This window comes from Rhinoderma darwinii, chromosome 1, assembly GCF_050947455.1.
Source record: "Rhinoderma darwinii isolate aRhiDar2 chromosome 1, aRhiDar2.hap1, whole genome shotgun sequence".
Lineage (NCBI taxonomy): Eukaryota > Metazoa > Chordata > Amphibia > Anura > Rhinodermatidae > Rhinoderma > Rhinoderma darwinii.
The window spans coordinates 42909590-42932456 of NC_134687.1; the positions used below are offsets into that span (position 1 = coordinate 42909590).

At 41.7% G+C, this 22867-nt stretch overlaps 1 protein-coding gene and 1 long non-coding RNA gene across 2 annotated transcripts in view; one reads left to right on the forward strand and one right to left on the reverse strand.

The window, feature by feature from the left end:
* LOC142749737 (uncharacterized) overlaps window positions 1–22867 on the forward strand; it is a 114707-nt gene that overhangs the window by 65075 nt on the left and 26765 nt on the right. The window lies entirely within an intron of this gene.
* WDR1 (WD repeat domain 1) overlaps window positions 13929–22867 on the reverse strand; it is a 55089-nt gene continuing 46150 nt past the window's right edge. The window contains exons 14-15 of the mRNA XM_075858124.1: window positions 15466–15610; window positions 13929–14584 (exon numbers count right to left, since the gene is read on the reverse strand). Of these exons, the coding sequence (XP_075714239.1) occupies window positions 14475–14584; window positions 15466–15610 (255 nt within the window). The 3' untranslated portion in view covers window positions 13929–14474. The remainder of the gene's footprint in view (window positions 14585–15465; window positions 15611–22867) is intronic.

Genomic DNA, 22867 nt, shown 5'->3' on the forward strand with positions numbered 1-22867 from the left:
GCAGTGACATCATCACGCCTGCTTACGCAGGGAGTCTTCCCAGTGCCTTATAGGCTGCAGACCTAACATGGCCTGCAGCCTATAGTATTCAACTGTATCTACGTCCTGAGGACACAGATAAAAGTAAATGTGGCTGTCGCTAGCACCGTAGCCACCATTGGTGCTAGCAACGCCTCTGAGCATGAGGGGGCCCATGCCACCCGGCCCATAAATGTTATGTGTCAGGTGGTGCTGGCCCCGTAACAGCCGCTATGGCTGCTATAGTGGGCAGGGGGCCCTAAAAGGATGGGGGTGCAATTGCCCAGTTTGCCCCCCCCCTAATGCCGGCCCTGCCTGACGTCACTGTCCATATATGCTTAATGCGCTATGCCGTTGGAGTCCCCTTTTGAAGGCCAGGACCAGTTTTTAACAGCGGTCACAAGCATTGATTTTTGAAAAATGGCAGCTAAAAACGGATCCATTGACTTCTATTGGAGCTGTTTGGCCGTGAAAATGGACAAAAATAGAACATGTATTCATGGGCCATTAAAAAAAATGGCCGTGTAAATACACCCATAGAACTTAATTGTTCTGAAAATGGGCGTGTAACGGATGTTAAAAAAACGACCGTCACAATTATGTGTGATTATAGCCTAACGGATTGAAGAGCACCACGATTTGTACTCATATTTGGACCACGTTACATGGAGATATTACAGGTTATACACAGCTGTAAAACGACCGACTGCATGAGGAAATGATTTATATATAATGTTTAAAAATCACCACTAGACATCCACTTTAGTTCTAACATGCACTATATAAGACGAATGATATATTTTTATCCTACCTGTTTAAGCTGATCTAATAGAATTGTCCAATCTTTACATTCTTTTCTCAGTTCCCATCTTGTGTCATATAAGATATTAATAAATGGTTGCTATAATGTTGCTAGAAACAAGCTCTCATATCTGAAAGGCTCAGTTCCTTGTAAATTCCCAGCCAATGCTCTCAGTCTTGTTTGAATATATTACACAAGGTAAACACAATATGTGCCTAGGGCTGCCCAGTGAAAGGCGAATCACTCCACAACATAAAAGGGCACAGACCTGAAAACTTTTCAGTCTTTTCCCGTGAAAAAAAAAAAAAAAGTTTTCACATATAATGGATTAAATAGTATACTTCAATAATAAAGTTATTAAGCAATGAGGGAATGATAAGCTTGATCCGAAGTCCATGGCTGAAACAATGTGGCAGGAGGGTGATAATAGCAAGAGCTTCTAGAGTAACAGTCCAGGTTCAGAACACTGATAAGCGACAACAGTTTTTAGTGTGAGGCAGAGACGTGGCCAGGAAACAATCGACGTTCGGTACACAAATTAGCGGCAACCATTTGTAGAGAGGCAGCAAGAAACTAGACAACAGGCAGGAAGCCCAGTAGTCTGGTAAGAAGGAAGTGCAAGGGCCAAGCTTATATAAGAGCCAAAAGGGTGAGACCAATCCAGCAAGCAAGGCGAGGAGTCCAGAGAGGCAAGAACCAAGACAACAGATCCAGTATTGGAGGTATCCAGCGTCACCAATAGCTCAATGGGAAGAGTCACTGACTAGAGCACAGGCGTTTCTGTGTTCAAATCTTGACAGATTATCTGGATGTCTCCAGAAATAGAAAAGATCTCGAGCAGGCACGTCTCCTGCAAAAGGCTGTTATGCAGCTAGCTCTCCTTAATAGCAGCTACCTAGTATTTTCACGTAAATTGACTTCAGATGGAGCAGTGTACGTATGTAGTGAGCTCCCCCTAGTGGTGGCTGCCGACAGACAGAATTTTATCATTGAATTCAATGGCCATGTGAAGGGAGGCACTCTGCTGGCACTGTTTGTAGGCTAAAACCTGCTGCCAGGTTTTCTTCTGACGGAAGCGTTGTTTGCTGAGGACAGTCTAATGGCACTATTTATAGGGGGTCTCTACTTAATTCTGTTCGGTTTTCAAGATTTCTGCTTTCGGATGTTCAATAGGAACCTTTATACTTTATTTACAGTAAATACAATATCTGTCCATTTCTTTTACCAACCCAGGTTGGTGCAGCAATAAAAAGAAATATAATTTTTTTTCTTCTATATAAACAACTTAATAATATAAGTTATTGCAAAGTGTATCACTTATATAAGAGCAGTTGAATTATAATAGCACATCTCAATATTTATCTAATCCTCTTAAAATATATATCTATTCATTATCTGAATGTTTGTCTAAGAACAACATGTGATGTAGCATAGTGGTGTTTGTTATTTGAAACAACTGCTAGTGATATTAAAATGTGTGATCTCTGGCTTTACATAGGACTGCAGGTATTATCCCTATATTATTTTACACGAGGGACCAATTGTGAAACATTTTGTACATCTATACATCTAAAATTATATAAAATTGTGTCATAAGCACAACAGTATTTTTGACCGGATATCATTGGAAATTCAGCACAGCAAGTAGGAATTACAATTGCATTAATAAGTAAGTGAACCCTTTGGAATTACTGCATTGATTCCAAATAGAATGTGGTCTGATTATTATCTACGTCACAATTATAGACAAACACAATGTAACTGAACTAATAACACACAAAAAGTTGTATTGTTCATGTCTTTTATTGAGCACAATGAGAAAACATCCACAGTACAGGGAAAATAAGTAAATAGCCACAAATAAAATTAGCTACATTTTAAGTAGAAATTCTGGTCCATTCCTACTTACTTATGTGCTTCAGTTCATCAATATTTCTGGGATGCCACGCATGAGCAGCCATGACGCATGAGCAGCCATGACTTGGCCATTCCAAAACACAAATCTTCTTTTTTAACCATTCTCAAGAATTTGTGCTTTGGGTCATTGTCTTGTTGCATGACTCGACAATAGGAAAAAGACTGAGAAAAATCAAATCATGCAAGAGTAGCAAGTTGAAAAACATTCCTATCCAAGAAAAAAACAGAAACGCCTGGATGATCCCCAGACAGCACATGCCCTATTATGTCTGGTATAAGGCATGGCCAGTGTTTTATAGTAAAAACACCATGGCAATAATCAAATATGGTGCAGAGATGCTTTGTTACCTCGAGGACTACACAACCTACCATTATTGAGGTCACCAACCCATTATCCAATGTTATGTACGTAAAGCTTAAAGAGGCTCTGTCACCAGATTTTGCAACCCCTATCTGCTATTGCAGCAGATAGGCGCTGCAATGTAGATTACAGTAACGTTTTTTATTTTTTAAAACTGAGCATTTTTGGCCAAGTTATGACCATTTTTGTAGTTATGCAAATGAGGCTTGCAAAAGTCCAAGTGGGTGTGTTTAAAAGTCCAAGTCCAAGTGGGCGTGTATTATGTGCGTACATCGGGGCGTTTTTAATACTTTTACTAGCTGGGCGTTCTGATGAGAAGTATCATCCACTTCTCTTCAGAACGCCCAGCTTCTGGCAGTGCAGACACAGCGTGTTCTCGAGAAATCACGCTGTGTCGTCACTCACAGGTCCTGCATCGTGTCAGACGAGCAAGGACACCGGCACCAGAGGCTACAGTTGATTCTGCAGCAGCATCAGCGTTTGCAGGTAAGTAGCTACATCGACTTACCTGCTAACGCCGATGCTGCTGCTAGTAAAAGTATTAAAAACGCCCTGATGTACGCACATAATACACGCCCACTTGGACTTTTACTTTTAAACACACCCACTTGGACTTTTGCAAGCCTCATTTGCATAACTACAAAAATGGTCATAACTTGGCCAAAAATGCTCGTTTTTTAAAAATAAAGACGTTACTGTAATCTACATTGCAGCGCCTATCTGCTGCAATAGCAGATAGGGGTTGCAAAATCTGGTGACAGAGCCTCTTTAAGAACTTTATAATAAAAAAAATGTAGGTAACTTTCTAATATACATTTCCATGAGATTTCCTCTCTAAAGGCTATTTACACCTTTGAAAACTCTGTCAGGTCCGCGGGACTGACAGGTTCAGTGTTCTGCGTCTCCTGAGTGTCGACGACACGCAGGATCGAGCGGTTATCGATCACATCTAAGTTCATAACTTAAATGTGATCGATAAGAGGTGGATCCTGAACATCAGAGACAGTACCCGCTGACACTTAACCCGTCAGTGACGGTACCCTGACAGATTCAGGTCTCATCGCCAGATACAGCTGCTCTGTTTATAGGATACAAAGCAGCTGTATCTCAAAAAGTAAAACAAATTTTTAATAAAAAGTATTTAGAAAGTTGCACCAAACACACTAAGAGTTTTCAAAGGTGTACATAGGCTTTTACTTACAGTCAATGACGCATTACTTGTATACATTTAGGGGCTAAAAATCAATCCTGACCATGTCCTGCTCATGCAGCTGATGAGCTTGGTACAAGCAAGAGACGCATCAAACTGGTGAGCTGGAGGTTTCCTCCCTTTTTTCTGTCTTGGTACAATGCCTCAGAGCTTGTAGTTCAGGAGAGAGATTTGCACTACTGCTGTGTTTACCACATTGTCGATGTACAGATGGAGCCAAGTTGATATGGACTTTCTGCAGCGTCATATCACACAATAAAAGCCATTGAAAAAGTCAAGTTAAATTTTCTTGACACTGTGTATTTAATGTGTTAAAAGTCAAGATACAGATACATCTGTACGCGGCAAACAACCCATAGCTATGGAAGTGACTATAAGTGCACACACAAACTCAAAAACATCTGAAAATATGGAGCTGTTTTCAAGGGAAAACTGCTCCTGATTTTCAGACGTTTTTTAAGCCACTCGCGTTTTTCGAGCTGTTTTTCTAGTCTATGGAAAAACAGCTCCAAATACGGCTGAAGAAGTGACATGCACTTCTTTTTCGCGGCCGTTTTTTTTATGTGCCCGTTTTTCAAAGGGTATGTTCACACGGTCTATTTTCAGCCGTAACTGCCCGAAAAACGGCAGAAAAATCGGAAGCAGAACGCCTTCAAACATCTGCCCATTGATTTCAATGGGAAAACGGCGTTCTATTCCGATGGAGCGTTTTTTGCTGCGTTTTTTTTACGCATACAAAAACGGCCGCGAAAAAGAACTGCAGGACACTTCTTGGGATGTTTTTGGAGCCGTTTTCCATAGACTATTGAAAAAAGCTCCAAAACCGGCCGTAAAAAACGCAGCGAAAAACGCCGAGAAAATCGCGAGTGGCACAAAAAACGTCTGAAAATCAAGAGCTGTTTTCTCTTGAAAACAGCTTCGTATTTTTAGACGTTTCTGGTCACTGCGTGTGAACATACCCTAACACTACTATAACTTTGGGCTTGTTACTATTTGCTGTATACACCTTTAGGGTATGTGCACACGTAAACTGCATTTACGTCTGAAATTTCGGAGCGGTTTTCAGGAGAAACCAGCTCCGTAATTTCAGACGTAATTGCTCGTCCTCGCATTTTGCGAGGCGTCATTGACGGCCGTAATTTAGAGCTGTTCTTCATTGAATTCAATCAAAAACGGCTCAAATTACGTCCAAAGAAGTGTCCTGCACTTCTTTGACGAGGCAGTCATTTTACGCGTTGTCGTTTGACAGCTGTCAAACGACGACACGTAAATTACAGGTCGTCTGCACAGTACGTCAGCAAACCCATTCAAATGAATGGGAGGGCAGATGTTTGCCGACGTATTGTAGCCCTATTTTCAGGCGTAAAACGAGGCATAATACGCCTCGTTTACGCCTGAAAATAAGTCATGTGAACCCAGCCTAAAGGGCAATGCTCTGTGAGCTAAACATAGTAGCGGCACACAATATCTCAGGCGAAACCAGAGCCAATCAATGACTATAAAATAAAGAACAGGTAAAGTCATAAATAAAATACCTTGAGCAGAAGTCTCAGATTGCGAATGAAGCTGTTCAAGCATGTAGCTATACTGCGGTGAGAAAACACTGGAGTCCTGTAGGACACGCCTCGTCGTATCATGCGTTCGAGAGTGATTGAACTAAATAGTTGACTACTGAATTATACCTTATACATGTGTGACTGATCCAGACGACTTGGCAGAATAACTGAGGTTTGTAGGTATGAAAGGAAGTACATAAGGAAAGTGAATGGGGCTGAGCTGCAATGCCAGGCACGGTCCATGCACAAGAGTGGCACTTTTGTGGAAAGACAAGACCTTTTTTCTGACAACCCCATTATTTTTGGTACAACTCATCATGTCTATCACAATACACCGTTCAGCCATAATAACATTAAAACCAATGACAGGTATAGTGAATAACATGGATTATCTCGTTACATTGGCGGCTCTCAGGGGTGGGATAGAGGAGGCAGCAAGTAAACAGTCCGTTTTTAAAGTTGATGTGTTAAAAGCAGAAAAAAAGGCCAAGTGTAAGGCCTCATGCACACGACCGTAGCCATGTGCACGGCCGTGATTTTCGGGTCGGACGGCCGCAGACGGTCACCCAGAGGCCGCCTACAAATCACGGGCCGTGCACATGGCCGCGTGCATTAATCTCTATGAGCCAGGCTTCTGGGCCATGCACGGAACGTGGAAACAACGGTTGTGTGCATGGGCCCATAGAAATGAATGGGGCCATAATTCTCCAGTGGATTTTCAGGGGAATTGCGGTCACAAAAGCATGTTCGTGTGCATGGGGCCTTAGGATCGTGATAGCTAGACTGGGTCAGAGCATCTCCAAAACGGCGGGTCTTGTGGGATGTTCCTGTTATGCAGTGGTCAGTACCTCCCAAAAGTAGTAAAAGGAAAGACAGCAACAGGGTCATGGGGGCCCAAGGCTCATTGATGTGCTGGGGGAGTGAAGGCTTGCCTGTCTTGACCAATCCCACAGAAGACTGTAGCACAAATTGCTAAAAAATTACTGCTGCCGATGATAGAAAGGTGTCCAAACACACACACTATATCGCAGCTTGTCACACGTGAGCATCAGAGCTGGATCATGGAGTAATGGAAGTAGGTGGCCCGGTCTGATGAAAAGTACAGCCCTTCACGGCAATGGTATTCCCTTACGGCAGCGGCTAATAGCCCCCGAACAAGCTACGAGCGAAAGTTATGTAGACGCAGGATCTCTTTACTGACGGTCTTTGTGCCTCATTTTATGAGATTGGGTTTTCCATTTTTTGCTGCACTTAGGTGGAGTTTTGAATCTACTATATGTATTAATGTGGTTAACCATTACACTACTTGCACTTCTACCCTATTGGGCTATTATGGGGTTTAAGATTGATCTATCTTGGGTAATGTGTTATAATATATTTTATGTGTGGTACTTTTTAATCTTGTATTTATGACTAATAAAGATTTGTTCTATTTATTAGCTGGTTTTCTGTGTATTGTCCTGATTTTGCAGTATATGGCATGTTCATACCAAAGTCAAATATAGGATTTAACGATGACTGAAATGATCTTGAAATGATGATCTGAAATACATAGTCTTCATTGACTCGAAGAATAAAATGTAAAGAATAAAAAAAAAAATACTTATGTTGACTTTACTGCCGACATTGTTTATAGATAAAAAAAAAGTCCCTAAAACAACTGGGTCAAAAAAAAAGAATACTTGGTTTAAGTTCTTTTAGGCCTCCGTGACACCCTTTTTTCAGAATTTTTAAAAATGCATGTAAAAAAAAAGGCCATGCGTTTCAAGCGCTTTCAAATGGTGTTTTTTGTGGCATTATTTTGTTACATTCTCTACGCATTTTTCCTGGAGTTTGTTTAACACCTTCAGGACTGAGCCATTTTTTGATTTTTCATTTTCGTTTATCACTCCCCACCTTCCAAGAGCCATAACTTTAAAAAAAAAAAATGTAATCCCATGATTTTTTGCTTCTAATGTATTAGCATACTCATGTATGCTAATACATTACACTGTGTCACTATGGCATGGGCTGCTGTAAGGGCAACATAGTGTGCCCTAACAGCAGGCAAACTGAACAGACAGCCCTGGGGTCCTTTGTAGGTGCCCAGGGCTGACTGCAGAGGGTTCCACCAGTCTCCGATCAAAGAGGGAAGCCTCCTTTGATTGTCACAGTCAAAGGTTAAATAGCTGGAGTTTGAGGTTTTTTCCAATCTCAGATGTATTCAGGAGGCGTCTCTAAATTCAGAGAAGCTTTAGAACATGATCACTCACTGGAGCGCTCAAGGCTTTTTCCACAGGGCGGCCAAAAGACGTTTCTATAGACTGGGGACCTGCACCACCCCGCCATATAAAGAGAACGGGCAGCCGTTAAAGGGTTGAGCCTCCATTTGCAGGACTTTCCTGCAAGACCTGAGTAATCGAAGGCAGATAAGTTGCTAGGGGCACAATTGTCAACCCTACAGAAAAGACTGGCGGCTAGCTACACTACTTGCCAGTTAGGGTATGTTCACACGCAGTGTTTCCAGGCGTAATTCGGGCGTTTTACGCCTCGAATTATGACTGAAAAAACGCCCCTAATATGCCTACAAACATCTGCCCATTGCTTTCAATGGGTTTTACGGTGTTCTGTTCCCACGAGCCTTAATTTTACGCGTCGCTGTCAAAATACGACGCGTAAAAAGCCGCCCGCGAAAAAGAAGTGCATGTCCCTTCTTGGGACGTTTTTCATTGACTCCATTGAAAAACAGCTCCAATAACGGCCGTAAAATACGCTACGAAAAACGCGAGTTGCTACAAAAACAGCTCTGTATTTTCGTTTTTGGTCACTGCGTGTGAACATACCCTTAGTCTGTCTCCTGTAACCGCTAGATAGACATACTGTAGTACCGACAGACCTGATGAGCGGTTTCTCACCTCCTCTACCAATTCCTTACCTCCCTCTTCCTTGTTAATCAGATTTTTCACATTTAGGTGGCGTAACAGCGACGCTGCGGCAAGGCAAGCTTGTCCATAGACTGAAAATGATTGTAATGGTCCTAAAGGTGATGTGATCAAATGAAATAATATACACATTTATAATACGAGGCGGCTCCTTTAAAACGTAATGAGGTTTCATTAGCAGTCTATTAATCTCAATGACCGACACTACAGTTTGTCTTTCCAGTTTAGGATCAACTTCATAGGAAATTTCTAGACTAGGCCTAATTCGCACAGAACATTTTGCAGGCAGAAAAGAAAATCAGCCTCAAAATACTGGTGATTCTGCAACCTGCGGCTTCGATTTTTTTTTCTCTTTAGGCTTTATTCAGACGAACGTAAAATACGCGCGTGCAACGCGCGTGATTTTCACGCGCCTTGCCCGGACCTATATTAGTCTATGGGGCCGTGCAGACATGTGCGTGGTTTTTGCGCAGCGTTGCTCCGTTGCCAAAAAGGCACGACATGTCCGTTGATTCAGCGTTTTCAACGCATCACGCACCCATTGAAGTCAATGGGTGCGTGAAAACGCAGGGCACACGGAAGCACCTCCGTACGCACAGCGTTTTTCACGCAACACTTGTTAAGTCTATGTAAATGAGTTGAGCAGACTAGACAAAACAACTACAAACCAGGAAGTGGCTTTTCACTTTCTGAGCACATGCGCACAGTTTAAACTGACATCTGCAGCAATAGCAGTTTTTTTTACCTGTAAAACCACCCAAAAACAACAAACACGGGCCAAAGTGTGAGGTAACGTGAAATCTTGATGCGAACATGTGCTCACAGCAAGCAGGTGTTGGACAAGGTGTCTTTTTGTAGGCTGCCCTCTCCATTACTCCACCCTCCGTTGTTTTGACGCGCGTAAAAAACGCATGCCATACGCGCGTTAAATACGCTATCACGCTGCCCAAACGGATGCCACACGCAACTCCAACGCAACCGAAACGGCGCGTTTTTCACGCGCGCAAAAACGCAACGTTTGTGTGAATCCAGCCTTAAAGAAATGTTTCCTCACGGACTTTGACCACTAGTGAGGCCCAGGCTTCACACATGCTGTCCAGTGAGGCCCCAGTAGAAAAAGCTTGAGGAGACCTGCATAACACCAGTCACCACCATGACATACTTCAGGCCCGAGACACGGCCTCGTTTGTGCCTTAAAAACGCCAGCAAATTTTATATCTGCATTCCGAAAGCCATAACTTTATTTTTCAGTTAATGTAGGGCTTTTTGCAGGGCAAGTTGTATTTTGTAATGCTATAATGTTGGGGTACATTCAATGTATTGAATAAGTGTTATAAAAAAAAAATAATAATTATGGGCGGGAAGGAAAAAAATAAAAAAATTCTACCGTGTTTTTGTTTTTAAAGAGGCTCTGTCACCAGATTTTGCAGCCCCTATCTGCTATTGCAGCAGATCGGCGCTGCAATGTAGATTACAGTAACGTTTTTATTTTTAAAAAACGAGCATTTTTGGCCAAGTTATGACCATTTTCGTATTTATGCAAATGAGGCTTGCAAAAGTACAACTGGGCGTGTTTAAAAGTAAAAGTACAACTGGGCGTGTATTATGTGCGTACATCGGGGCGTGTTTACTACTTTTACTAGCTGGGCGTTGTGTATAGAAGTGTCATCCACTTCTCTTCACAACGCCCAGCTTCTGGCAGTGCAGCACTGTGACGTCACTCACAGGTCCTGCATCGTGTCGGCACCAGAGGCTACACTTGATTCTGCAGCAGCATCAGCGTTTGCAGGTAAGTAGCTACATCGCCTTACCTGCAAACGCCGATGCTGCTGCAGAATCATCTGTAGCCTCTGGTGCCGACACGATGCAGGACCTGTGAGTGACGTCACAGTGCTGCACTGCCAGAAGCTGGGCGTTGTGAAGAGAAGTGGATGACACTTCTATACACAACGCCCAGCTAGTAATAGTAGTAAACACACCCCGATGTACGCACATAATACACGCCCAGTTGTACTTTTACTTTTCAACACGCCCAGTTGTACTTTTGCAAGCCTCATTTGCATAAATACGAAAATGGTCATAACTTGGCCAAAAATGCTCGTTTTTTAAAAATAAAAACGTTACTGTAATCTACATTGCAGCGCCGATCTGCTGCAATAGCAGATAGGGGCTGCAAAATCTGGTGACAGAGCCTCTTTAAGTTTACTGTGCAATATTAATAACATAGCTTTACCTGGGTCGTTAAGATTATGGCGATAGCAGAGGTTTTTTTTTTATCATTTACTACTTTTGCACAATAAAAACATTTTTTTTAACAAATTTGTTTTGTGTTCCCGCATTGCAAGCCCTCTAACATTATTATTTTTCCGTCTACGTAGCTTTTTGAGGGCTTGTTTTTTGCGGAACGAGGAAAAATTTTCCTTGGTACCATTTTGGGGTACATATAACTTTTTGCTTACTTTATTTATTTTATGGGAGGTGGGATAAACGAAAAACGGCAATCACCTAGTGGGTTAAATAATGTGATGATTTTATTGTACGGGTTGTTACAGATGCCGATACACAAATCAGGGGTTTAATTTTATTATTTTTTCATAATAAAGCATGTTGCTTCTTACTTGGGATTGATTTATTTTTTTCCCCCACTCTGGGCCCTCGGCTGCCATGACAAACCATTGTCATAGGGAGCCCCCAACCTCTGCAAAACCACTTAGGTGCTATGTTCACTACTGACCACTGCATTTATGGAGTCATATGGCCAGGATCGCAGTAAACTTCAATCCCAGCCGTTACAAACTTGAGAAATGGATACATAAAATATTTTGGAAAGTTTCATAAGTGTTCATTACGCAATTAAGATTTATTGGCTGAAACCCAGACTACTCTTTAGTACACAGTGTATCTGACCTAGAACCCGCAGGGAATCCTGGATAAAAAGCGCAACAAATTGTGGTGCAGATTTGTCTGGAATCTCTGCTGCGGAAATAAAAAAAAAAGTGAATACTTACATCACAGGAGTTGCCATAGCGACACAAACCTCTATTCTCCGAGCAGCCCGGCCTTCTGTGAAGACACTGCAGCCCATGTGACAGCTGCAGCAGTCACATGGGATGAAACGCCATCCCAGGAGGCCCGGCTACATTGAAAACAGCCAGGAAGAGGAGGAGGAGGGGCCATCGCGGTTTTCGGATTTTTGGGGCGTGATTGCAGTATTTTATATTGCAAGTTTTTCCTCCCCATTGAACTCCGTGGGGAAAACTTGTAACAAAAGTGCAACGATTCCGCAGTGTAAATTGACAGTTTTCTCAGCGTTTTTTTTCTGCTGCGTGTGGATGAGATTTATTGAAATCTCATCCGCTTTGCCGTTACTGTAATATGCTGCAGATTTTCTGCATGGATTTCCGTTGGAGATTCTTCAGCATTTACGCCATGTGGGAACAGAGCCTTTGTTCTACATGTTGAGGACCATGCACCGGATGTGCGGTTAAAATTAGTAGCTTTATAGACCGTACATTTGCTTCTGGATTATTTGGGGTTCAGCTTTGATCGTATTGAAATCTATAGGAAGGCGTGTTATAAACCATGGTTTATGTATTATAATTGTGCATTGAAAAGTAGCAACCCCCTAATGATTATTGCGGTCAGCATAAATAGGCCGCATTCTCCTGCAACATTCAGTATCCTCATTTCTGGGAGATGTAGTTTGATTTATGAACTTCCAGAATCTTTTCACTGGGTAAGCCTCATATAGATGACCCAGGACATTGTTCCTTCTATTATCAAACCAACCGTGTAGTATCTGACCTGCTATATATCCCTAATACAAGAAACATTCCTGTAGAGGGACAGGTCACTGCCTCCTGCAAGGCCAGCACACTCCTCTCCGGTTGTCATTTTCATGGTTCGCTGGAAAGTGATATGTAGCCATCCTAAAGCCCAAGTCCCTTGTTGTCATGTCTTCATTAACAATTAGATGAGTGGAGGTCACTGGTGGAGGTCCGGCTACCGTGGCCGTAATAACGGCACCAAATTATGGCCGTACTATGGCTGTCTGAAGCCGGCCTTACAAAATGCAGCCTTTTATGTGGGAGAACATCCAGAGTAAAAAGAACAAATAAATCAAAGGGTGTTTGATGTGGCATGTCTGATTAATATGCCACATGTGTATGATTGGTGGGGGTACGGCTACTGGGAACCTCATGGAGGACTAGTCGGCGTACACGTATGGTCGGAAACGTACAAGCGCACACGGGTGTTTCAATAGTTTCCATACACTATAATGCAGAGTGTCTGGAGGATGCCTAGTGACCTCACTGCCAGGTACTGGGCACACAGTACCTATTATGGGTATCGGTAGGAGTCAGTTATTAAATAATCATCAATTACACATTTATGTTATCGAATCGAAATGCCATTACTTTAGATGAAGAACCTAGAACATTCTTCTTGTACTTCGAAATTAAATGGGTTTTCCCAAGCTCAAAAATACAGAAAAGTACCTGTGTTTCTGAATCGTAACCAGGTGATGCCACCACAGCTCAGAAGCACTTATTTTTCATTATATTACCCAGCATCTCAGTTTTGAAGGCTGTCGGGGTGTTACCATGTAAAGGACTACAGTTCCAATGATTCCCATCTCAGACATTGCCTATATTTACAGTTGCCTGCATTCCCCTCTATTACAAGGTATAAGGTAGCGCTGTAAGTATGTTCTGCTGCTCACTAGACTACACAATCTGCTGCCAGCATGTGAAACACGATCCCTCCAGAGGAAGGAAGGAAGGGAGGAGAACAAAGAGAAGTAAAGATAAGAGTCATGTAATGTGTGACATCCCATATTACAGGGGGGGGGGGGGGGGGGGAAGAGGGGAGATAACCATGTCTAGTGTATGAAATATCACACAAGCAGGAGAAACACTAGGCGCATGGTCATGTGACTGCATGGGAAACTGTAGCTGAAATGCCCCTGTAAGCCATACAGTACATTAGTACGTGAATAATACTACTGCAGTTACACCAACTGCACACAATTTTTTAGGCCAATATCCCTTTAAATAAATATAATCACACACACACACGCACACACAATATCCCTGACACTAAATTCTCAGCACCAGAAGAGACCCACAAAGCAGGAGAAAAATTATACATAAAAAAGTTTATTTTTTTTCTTTTGTACCCCATTATCATCTCAGGGGCACTTGTATTTTTGAGGCAACAGTTTTATGGACAAGCAGAGCGACAAAACACAGTAGATGCACACCAGGATTTTAAAAATAGATCACAACTATTGTCACCATGGCAGCAAATACAGAAATGTTCTGCAAAAGGAAAGGTTAGTGAGTAGTATGCGTTCTGTCATGCTGGAACGTCGCACGCGCGCACACACACCACATTAGAAACCTTCCTGTGAGCGCTACAGTATTGGCTGCTGCCTCTGGAATGTCAATGACAAAATCTGACATGTAAGAGCTATTTACCTGCAGTCACTGACTAAAGCTTTTTTTTGTTTTTTTAGTACATGTGTTCTAGATACACACCACCTTTTGTCTGGAGAATGAGAATGTGGCCACATAACCACGGAGAATAGAACAGAAATATATATATAGAATTTTTTTATTTTTTTTTTAATAATAGAATTTCCAATCGCAGTAGTCCTAGCTATGTTGTGCCAGTATATGCTCAGTGCTCATTTGTAGGAGACGGTCCACTGTTTTACACAAGAATCGTGGGACACTGTGACCAATGTGTGCTCGTCCAGCCAAGCCAAACCGCTAACGTGGTGTAGCCGATGGGTATCTGTAAATATAAAAGGGATTAAAAAGGTAATTTCACGCCATTAAATATCCACACCAACTGCAGCGTACGATTGTAATGGGACGGCATCCGATAACCGGCACGCTATGTTCACATCATATTTTTCGGCCTACATACGACGTATACCCAATGAAAAGCTCCTGACGTACACTATAAATCTAGGCGGTGACGGATGCTTAAGAGTAGCACCTGTCACCCGTAGACTATAATGGTATCCTATGAAATCTCATGACCCTTTACATGGCCTACCCATTAAACAGATACCTATGAGTGACTAATGCCGCTGTTACGCATCCATTTAACGAATCCTTCAACCATCGGCTAGGTCATAAAAAAAAAATATATCTTTTGTCAAGCTTGCGGTGTATGCATTGAACGGATGCCATACTTCACCCATATGCTATTTTGTAAAAAAAAAAGTATACGCTTAACTTATGTTTTTCTGCTGGACTCGCATTGAAATCTAGGAGCCTAACTTATCGGACAGAAAAATTGGCCTCGTTGCCTATATCAACCAATCCAAGCTCAGCTTTCTTTTCTCAAAGGGAATGTATCAAGTTCACAATTTTTGTCTGTAATAAAGTTTAGCAGTCTAAAACCTTGTGTATTTAAAAAAAAAAAAAAAATTTAGTACTGTAGATTTTTTTAACATTTGTATTTATTGATGACAGGGAGGCACCATAATAAGGTAGAGCAATGCCACCTAGTGGCTCATGTGTCATGTTTAACAACGTATTTGTTCCTTTGAAATGATCCTCGATTGGAGTAGCAAGCCCAGACAGAATATTTGGAGATTTTTTTGTTGTGTAAATTTGGCATGTTACAATCCCTCCAACACTTCCCCACTCATAGAAGAGACTTACCTGGCATTTTTAAACGCGTATCTGAATCACTCAAGGTCCACACAAAAACCATCATATCCATGCCCCCAGTGGCAAAGTGTTCATTGTCGGGAGACCAGGCCACGCATACTACTTTTGCATGGTGTCCATAAAAGCGGTCCTTCTCCTGGTCATCAACAAAGAGCAAAGTTACAACTACAAATAAACCACAATATTAACAAGCAATAAGCAAATTAGTGATAGTCATAGAAACAAAGCCATTGCTGCAAATCTCGCACTCCAGTATTATCCATAGACATTAATAGTGAACACTTTTTATTCTTGTAGATGTTAAATATGTTATGCAACTTTCTACCATCCCTGCTACTTCTCTGTAAAGGAGGTTAGAGGGTGATAGATAGCTCCTGTATGTACATATTACATAGTTACACATAGTTTGTACAGTTGAAAAAAGACACATGTCCATCAAGTTCAACCAAGGGATGGGAAAGGGGAAGTAAAAAATTTCTACACATAGGAGCGAATATTTTTTTGTTCTAGGAAATTATCTAACCCTTTTTTAAAGCCATCTCCTGTCCCTGCTGCGACCAGCTCCTGCGGTAGGCTATTCCATAGATTCACAGTTCTCACAGTAAAGAAGACTTGTCGCCTCTGCAGCTTGAACCTTTTTTTCTCCAGACGGAGGGAGTGCCCCCTTGTTTTTTGAGGGGGTTTTACATGGAACAGGATTTCACCATATTTTTTGTATGTGCCATTAATATATTTATATAAGTTAATCATGTCCCCCCTTAGTCGTCTTTTCTCAAGGCTAAATAGGTTTAATTCTTTCAATCTTTCCTCATAACTTAAATTCTCCATGCCCCTAATTAGCTTCGTTGCTCTTCTTTGTATTTTTTTCCAACTCCAGGGCATCCTTTCTATGAACTGGAGCCCAGAACTGAACTGCATATTCTAGATGAGGCCTCACTAATGCTTTGTAAAGTGGTAATATTACATCCCTGTCCCGCGAGTCCATGCCTCTTTTAATACACGACAATATCCTGCTGGCCTTTGAAGCAGCTGATTGACACTGCATGCTGTTATTTAGTTTATGATTTACAAGTTTACCCAGATCCTTCTCATAAAGTGAATCCCCCAGTGTAGCTCCGGCTAGGACATATGATGCATGCAGGTTGTTGGTACCCAGGTGCATAACTTTACATTTATCTACATTAAACTTCATTTGCCAACTGGATGCCCAAACACTCAGTTTGTTTAAATCCGCTTGCAATTCACAAACATCTTCCATAGTCTGAACTATATTGCATAGCTTGGTGTCATCTGCAAAAATAGAAATAGTGCTATTAATCCCATCCTCTATATCATTAATAAATAAGTTGAATAATAGTGGTCCCAGCACTGAACCCTGGGGTACACCACTTATAACCCACATCATTCAGAGTAGGAATCATTTAGAAAAGGAAAGAAATGATCCAGCGCTGTGTTGAGATCTTGTTAAAAAGGAAATAGCATTCCCACTTTTATTGGAGAAAATGGATTAAAAATTGAAAAGGAGACGCAGTCCCAAGATGTGAAGTAGTTGCGGGCTGTTGCCCGAGCCTACGCGTTTCAAGCATGTACCGTGCTCTCAATCATGGCAGAAAGTGGGACAACGCGTAGGCTCGGGCAACAGCCCGCAACTACTTCACATCTTGGGACTGTGTCTCCTTTTCAATTTTTAATCCATTTTCTCCAATAAAAGTGGGAATGCTATTTCCTTTTTAACAAGATCTCAACACAGCGCTGGATCATTCCTTTCCTTTTCTATATCGCTTACCGCCACCGTAGCGGGGATCCGAGCGAAGTGTCTGGAGACGCAACAAACCGGTGAGCTGGAGGTTTCCTCCCTTTCCATAGGAATCATTTACACAACTCTCTGGATACGGTCCTTGAGCCAATTCTCAATCCAATTACAAACTGTACTTTCTAAACCTATAGTCCTTAATTTACCCATTAGACGCCTATGGAGGACAGTGTCAAATGCCTTTGCAAAGTCCAAAAACACTATATCCACAGCGGCCCCTCTGTCTAGGCTTCTGCCCCCAAACCGTTTTATAAATGTCTAGTTTTTGCCTCAGCAGCCACAACTTTTTTTATTTTATCATGGATGTGGCTGTATGAGGCTTTAATGCGGTAGAAATTGTAATTTAAGTAATTTATTTTTTTGCAGCATGATTATAGAAAAAAAAATATATTTAAATAAAAAATAAAAGATATTTTCTTTTTTTTTTTTTATATACAGTCCACGTTTCACTCGAAATAACCTGTTAAATTCTTCAGGTTATTATGGTCGTGTAGATACATAATGTGTAGGTTTTTTGTTATGTATGGGCAATAAGATATATTTTATGCTAAATACTTTTGTGGACATTTAGTTATTTTTTTTTACTTTCTATCCCATGAAGGAATAGCTTAAGTATAAAATAAAGTTGTTAATGTATTAGCATACTCCTGTATGCATTATACGGTCACTATGACAGACTGCGGTTAGGGCAACAAATTGGAGAGAAAATAATATATATATATATATATATATATATAAAAATGCAGTTTAGTAATTTTGATCATTTGCAGAGACAAAAAAGTTATGGAAAAGAAATAAAATTATATAATACGAAATAATTCAAGTGGGGCGTGGCTTGGCTGTCGACTTGAATGGGCGCGTGAGTGAAGAGCTCCTACACCTTACCACAGATTAAAGCGACTACAGCCTCACTTACATCGCAAATACTAACTTCGGTTAGTTCCCTGTAAGGAGTGGAGTGTACAGCCGACATGCCGATACGTCGGAAGAATACAACGAGACCAGCAAAGCTCACGGACTTCTTCTCCCCCCGACATGCAGAGGAGATGCAAGATGGAGGAGACACGTGCTCTCAGACCGGCTCCCTACCATCTGAACCGCCGCCACACTCACCGCCGCAGATCCACGCAATAGTGAGTACACAGAGAAGTGCCTCGGTCCCGACCCAAGTCTCCCCATTCCCTGACGCTGCTGAGGCCATAGCTCACAGGGACTCTCCTGCTGTAAACCGCGCTTCCGCGGGACGGCGTGGACGCCATCCAGAGCAGCACACACAGCATGCTGCATCCCCGTCGCCGCCATTACTGAACTCCAGGAGCTCCTCGCCACAAAGGCAGAGCCTTCTTCCTATGGCAGTTACAGTAATCCTGGCAGGAAATTACCCGTCCCCTGGGGCACACATCTCAGAGGGAAACATATTAGATGACATGGCATCTTCAACTAACGTTGTTACAGAGCTGACAATGAAGATCATGCTTCAGGCTCTTAGTACCTCACTGCAGGCTGGATTTGCCAAAATGCTTCATCCCCTGTCGACAGCAATACAAGATGTAGAGATTAAAGTCCAACATGCGGAATCTAAACTCAACGAATTTGTAACCTCACATAATGGGTTGATCGATGCTCATTACGACTTAGAAGCAGATGTTTCTCAAATCAAGGCAAAAATGGCTGACTTAGAAGACAGATCTCTTAGAAACAATATCAAGTTTAGAGGGATTCCTGAGGATGTCGCTGCGCCTGACCTGCATAAGTACGCACAAGATTTCATCAAAACCATGCTGCCTGGATGCAACTCAAGAGATCTAATTATAGATAGAATCCATAGACTTCCAAAACCAAAGCACCTTACAGATGACGTGCCGCGTGATGTACTAGCCCGTATACATTTCTTTCATGTGAAGGAACAACTGATGACATCCCTCAAAAGAAAAGACGCCATACCAGCACAATACAACAAACTATCCATATTCACGGATCTCTCAGCTGCGACTTTACAATTAAGAAGAGACCTGGCCCCAATCTCAACTGCCTTGCGGGACAACAAGATCCTATACAGATGGGGATTCCCGGTTCGCCTACTCATTCATAGAAACAACTCTATGCACATGATCCGAAACCTGTCAGAAGGGACACTCCTACTAAAGTCGTGGGACATACCAGTTCATCTACAACCTCAACAATCCAACCACACCCCCCAGCGGATACGAGATGAATGGCAAAGGGTAGATCACCGAAAACACCGAAAGCATTAAGACGACAACTCCGGGTCTATTCTTCCTACTTCTCCTATTTTATCTTTGCTGGCCGCCGAGATGGAAGTACCTCCCTCGCCAAAGTTCTTTTTTTTTTTTTTTTCCCTAAGGCTGAGCTACCACAGGTGTAGTTGCGGTCATCTTGACCTGATATCAAGCTGACTGTTTTTTTCCCCCATTTTGATGGACAGTTGTATTTGTCCATGGTTCGTGCTAGATTTATGTGGAATCTATTGTTTTTTTGTTTTTATTTTTCTTATATTTATGTACTAGCAGTAGATACATCAGTTGTGAATATGAACAGGAGAGATTGTATGAGCTACTTACCTTGGGTGTATATAAAGATTATGTTGCTGTATATTCCCTTCATATAGGATCATTCACCACACTTTTATGTCCCTTCAATGACAATTAAAATAGCCTCACTCAATGTTAACGGCCTCAATAGCCCATATAAGAGAGCGCATATGTGGCAAGAATCTAAGTCTATAGCCTGCGACATTTTATGTGCTCAAGAAACACACTTACTGCAGACAGATGCAAACCGAATTAACCACCATCTATTTCCTTATATATTTCCGTCACACTATACGTCTAAGTCGAGAGGAGTCTTAATCGCGGTAAAAAACGCAGTAGCCTTTCAAAAGCTTCAAGTTCATATTGACCCAAACGGCAGATACATTATTTTAATCTGTATGATTAATGACATCACATACACATAGTGGTAAATATTTATGCTCCCAACCGCCACCAAATTCGCTTTCTTCACAAAATACTCAGACCAATTAACAAATTTCGGCAGGGAAAAGTATTAATCTGTGGAGACTTCAATGCCATAGTCGATGCCTCTTCAGATACTACGAACCCTACTCGCCAACCACAACCCCAACTTGGTCCTTTGGTGGCGAAACAAGAGTTGTATGATGTCTGGAGGGCTCAGCACAGCATAGAAAGAGATTACTCCTTCTACTCTCCAACTCATAATAGCTATTCCCGCATAGACCCATTTCTGGTGGATAAAGAACTTGCTCTTTGCTACTAAAAATTCTTCAATAGAGACCATAAAATGGTCTGATCATGCGGCAATAACTTTGACTCTGGAAGAAAACAATGTATCTAACCCTACGTATCTGTGGAGATGCAATCCATTTTTATTATCTCATACAGACCATAAACTAACTATTGCCAATGATCTCCGAGAATACTTCCAACAGAATGATAATTCCCAAATTAATGACTTCACCCTTTGGAATGCCCACAAGGCCTTTATCAGAGGTACCCTCATTCGCTTAGGCCATATAGTAAAAAAACAGAAGATGGCTTTAATTTCCTCCCTTACGGCAGAAATTTGCTCCTTGGAAACTCTGAATAAAATTAAGCAGACGCCACAAAATGCTGACAAACTATATACTCTCCGGCAACGCCTAAGATGTAGCCTACTCTCAGATTATGAGAAGAATCTTAAAAAAACCAAAGCAAGGTACTATTCGCAGAACAATAAGGCTGGGAAATTGTTAGCGATTAGATTGAAAACACGACATCAGAAATCCAAGATCCCATTTTTGCTAGATCCACATACCCAAACGAAAATAACTCATCCCACAGATATTTATAACCAATTTCGCACCTTTTATTCATCCTTATAAAATTTGGAACAAGATCCCTTTTCCCCTCATCTGTCGAAAAAAGATATACAGGCCTTTTTACAAGAAATTGATTTACCTCACCTTTCAGAAACCCAATTGATGAGTTTAAATGCACCATTCCTAGAAAAGGAGATTTCAACGGCGCTAAAAACACTTCCCAATGGCAAGTCCCCTGGTCCAGACGGACTTACGAATATGTATTATAAATCCCTACAGGGTACACTAATGCCTTACATGCGCAGATTTTTTTAAAAAGCAATGGACTCCGGATCCATGCCAGCAGAGAATCAAGCTGCTTTAATTGTCACCATCCCAAAACCTATAGATGCCCCTCAAAACTTTCGACCCATTTCCCTACTAAATGTGGACGTTAAAATATACGCAAAAATTCTGGCTATGAGACTGGCCCCCATGCTACCCACGCTGATAGGTGAAGACCAAGTGGGAATTGTGAAGGGCAGACAAGCATCTGACAATACCCGCAGAGTACTAGGTATTCTACATAACATAGAACAATCGGAGACACCTTCGGTTATGCTGGCTTTAGACGCTGAAAAAGCGTTTGACCGCATACATTGGGAATATGCTTTTACTACATTAGAGAAGATGGGATTTAGAGGAAATATAATCGAAGCTATTAAGGCACTATATTCATGCCCCTCAGATAAGGTATATACTAATGGAGTACTTTCTGACACGTTTCAAATTACTAATGGAACTAGACAAGGGTGTCCGCTATCCCCCCTAGTGTTCATATTATCTATGTAGCCCCTAGCTCAAACCCTTCGAACGCACACCAATATCCAGGGTATAAATACTGATAGTCGAATGCATACAATCTCACTATACGCTGATGACATTATCCTCTCCTTATCCTCCCCAGAGGACTCCTTAGAAGCTGTGTTAGAATGCATTCGGTCGATTGGGCAGATTTCACGATATAAATTAAATACCCAGAAGTGTCAAATACTGCCGCTGAACATCTCGCCCTCTGTGCGACACTTCCTAAGACATAAATATCCATTCGACTGGAAAGAAAAAAGGTATTACATATCTAGGTATCACTCGGACGCAATCTCATAAGGCTTTATACCGATCTAATTAGGAACCTCTTCTACAAACAATTCAGGTTGAAATGACTAGATTGCACAAATTTGAAGTATCGTGGATAGGCAGGATTGCCGCATTCAAAATGTTATTGTTACCTAAACTGCTGTATTTGTTTAGAACAGTCCCCATAGTGGTACCGAAGTCTTTTCTTACAAATATCCAAAAGGCTATAATGCAATTTATTTGGGCCCATCGTAAACCTCGTGCCGCAGCACATATTTTGACCAGGGATATAAAACTAGGGGGACTGGGCGTACCAGATATATATGGCTATTACACTTCTACTCTAGTTGCGCTCTATAATCCAGGATGGATTAATAATCTCACAAGACACTGGGTACATATAGAATCCTCTTATGTATATCCTGCTAACCTGAAAGCCCTCATGTTTCTGGACTTTTGGCACATAGCCACGCCACCACACATATCCCCAATCACAAAAGCAGCCTTAGGATGTTGGTCGCACATACAAGAACATTCTATTGATCGCCTGCCTCTTCTGAATTCGCAGATACCAATAGAGGTACTAGAATTGGCCATTCCACACTTAGGGTATGTGCACACACACT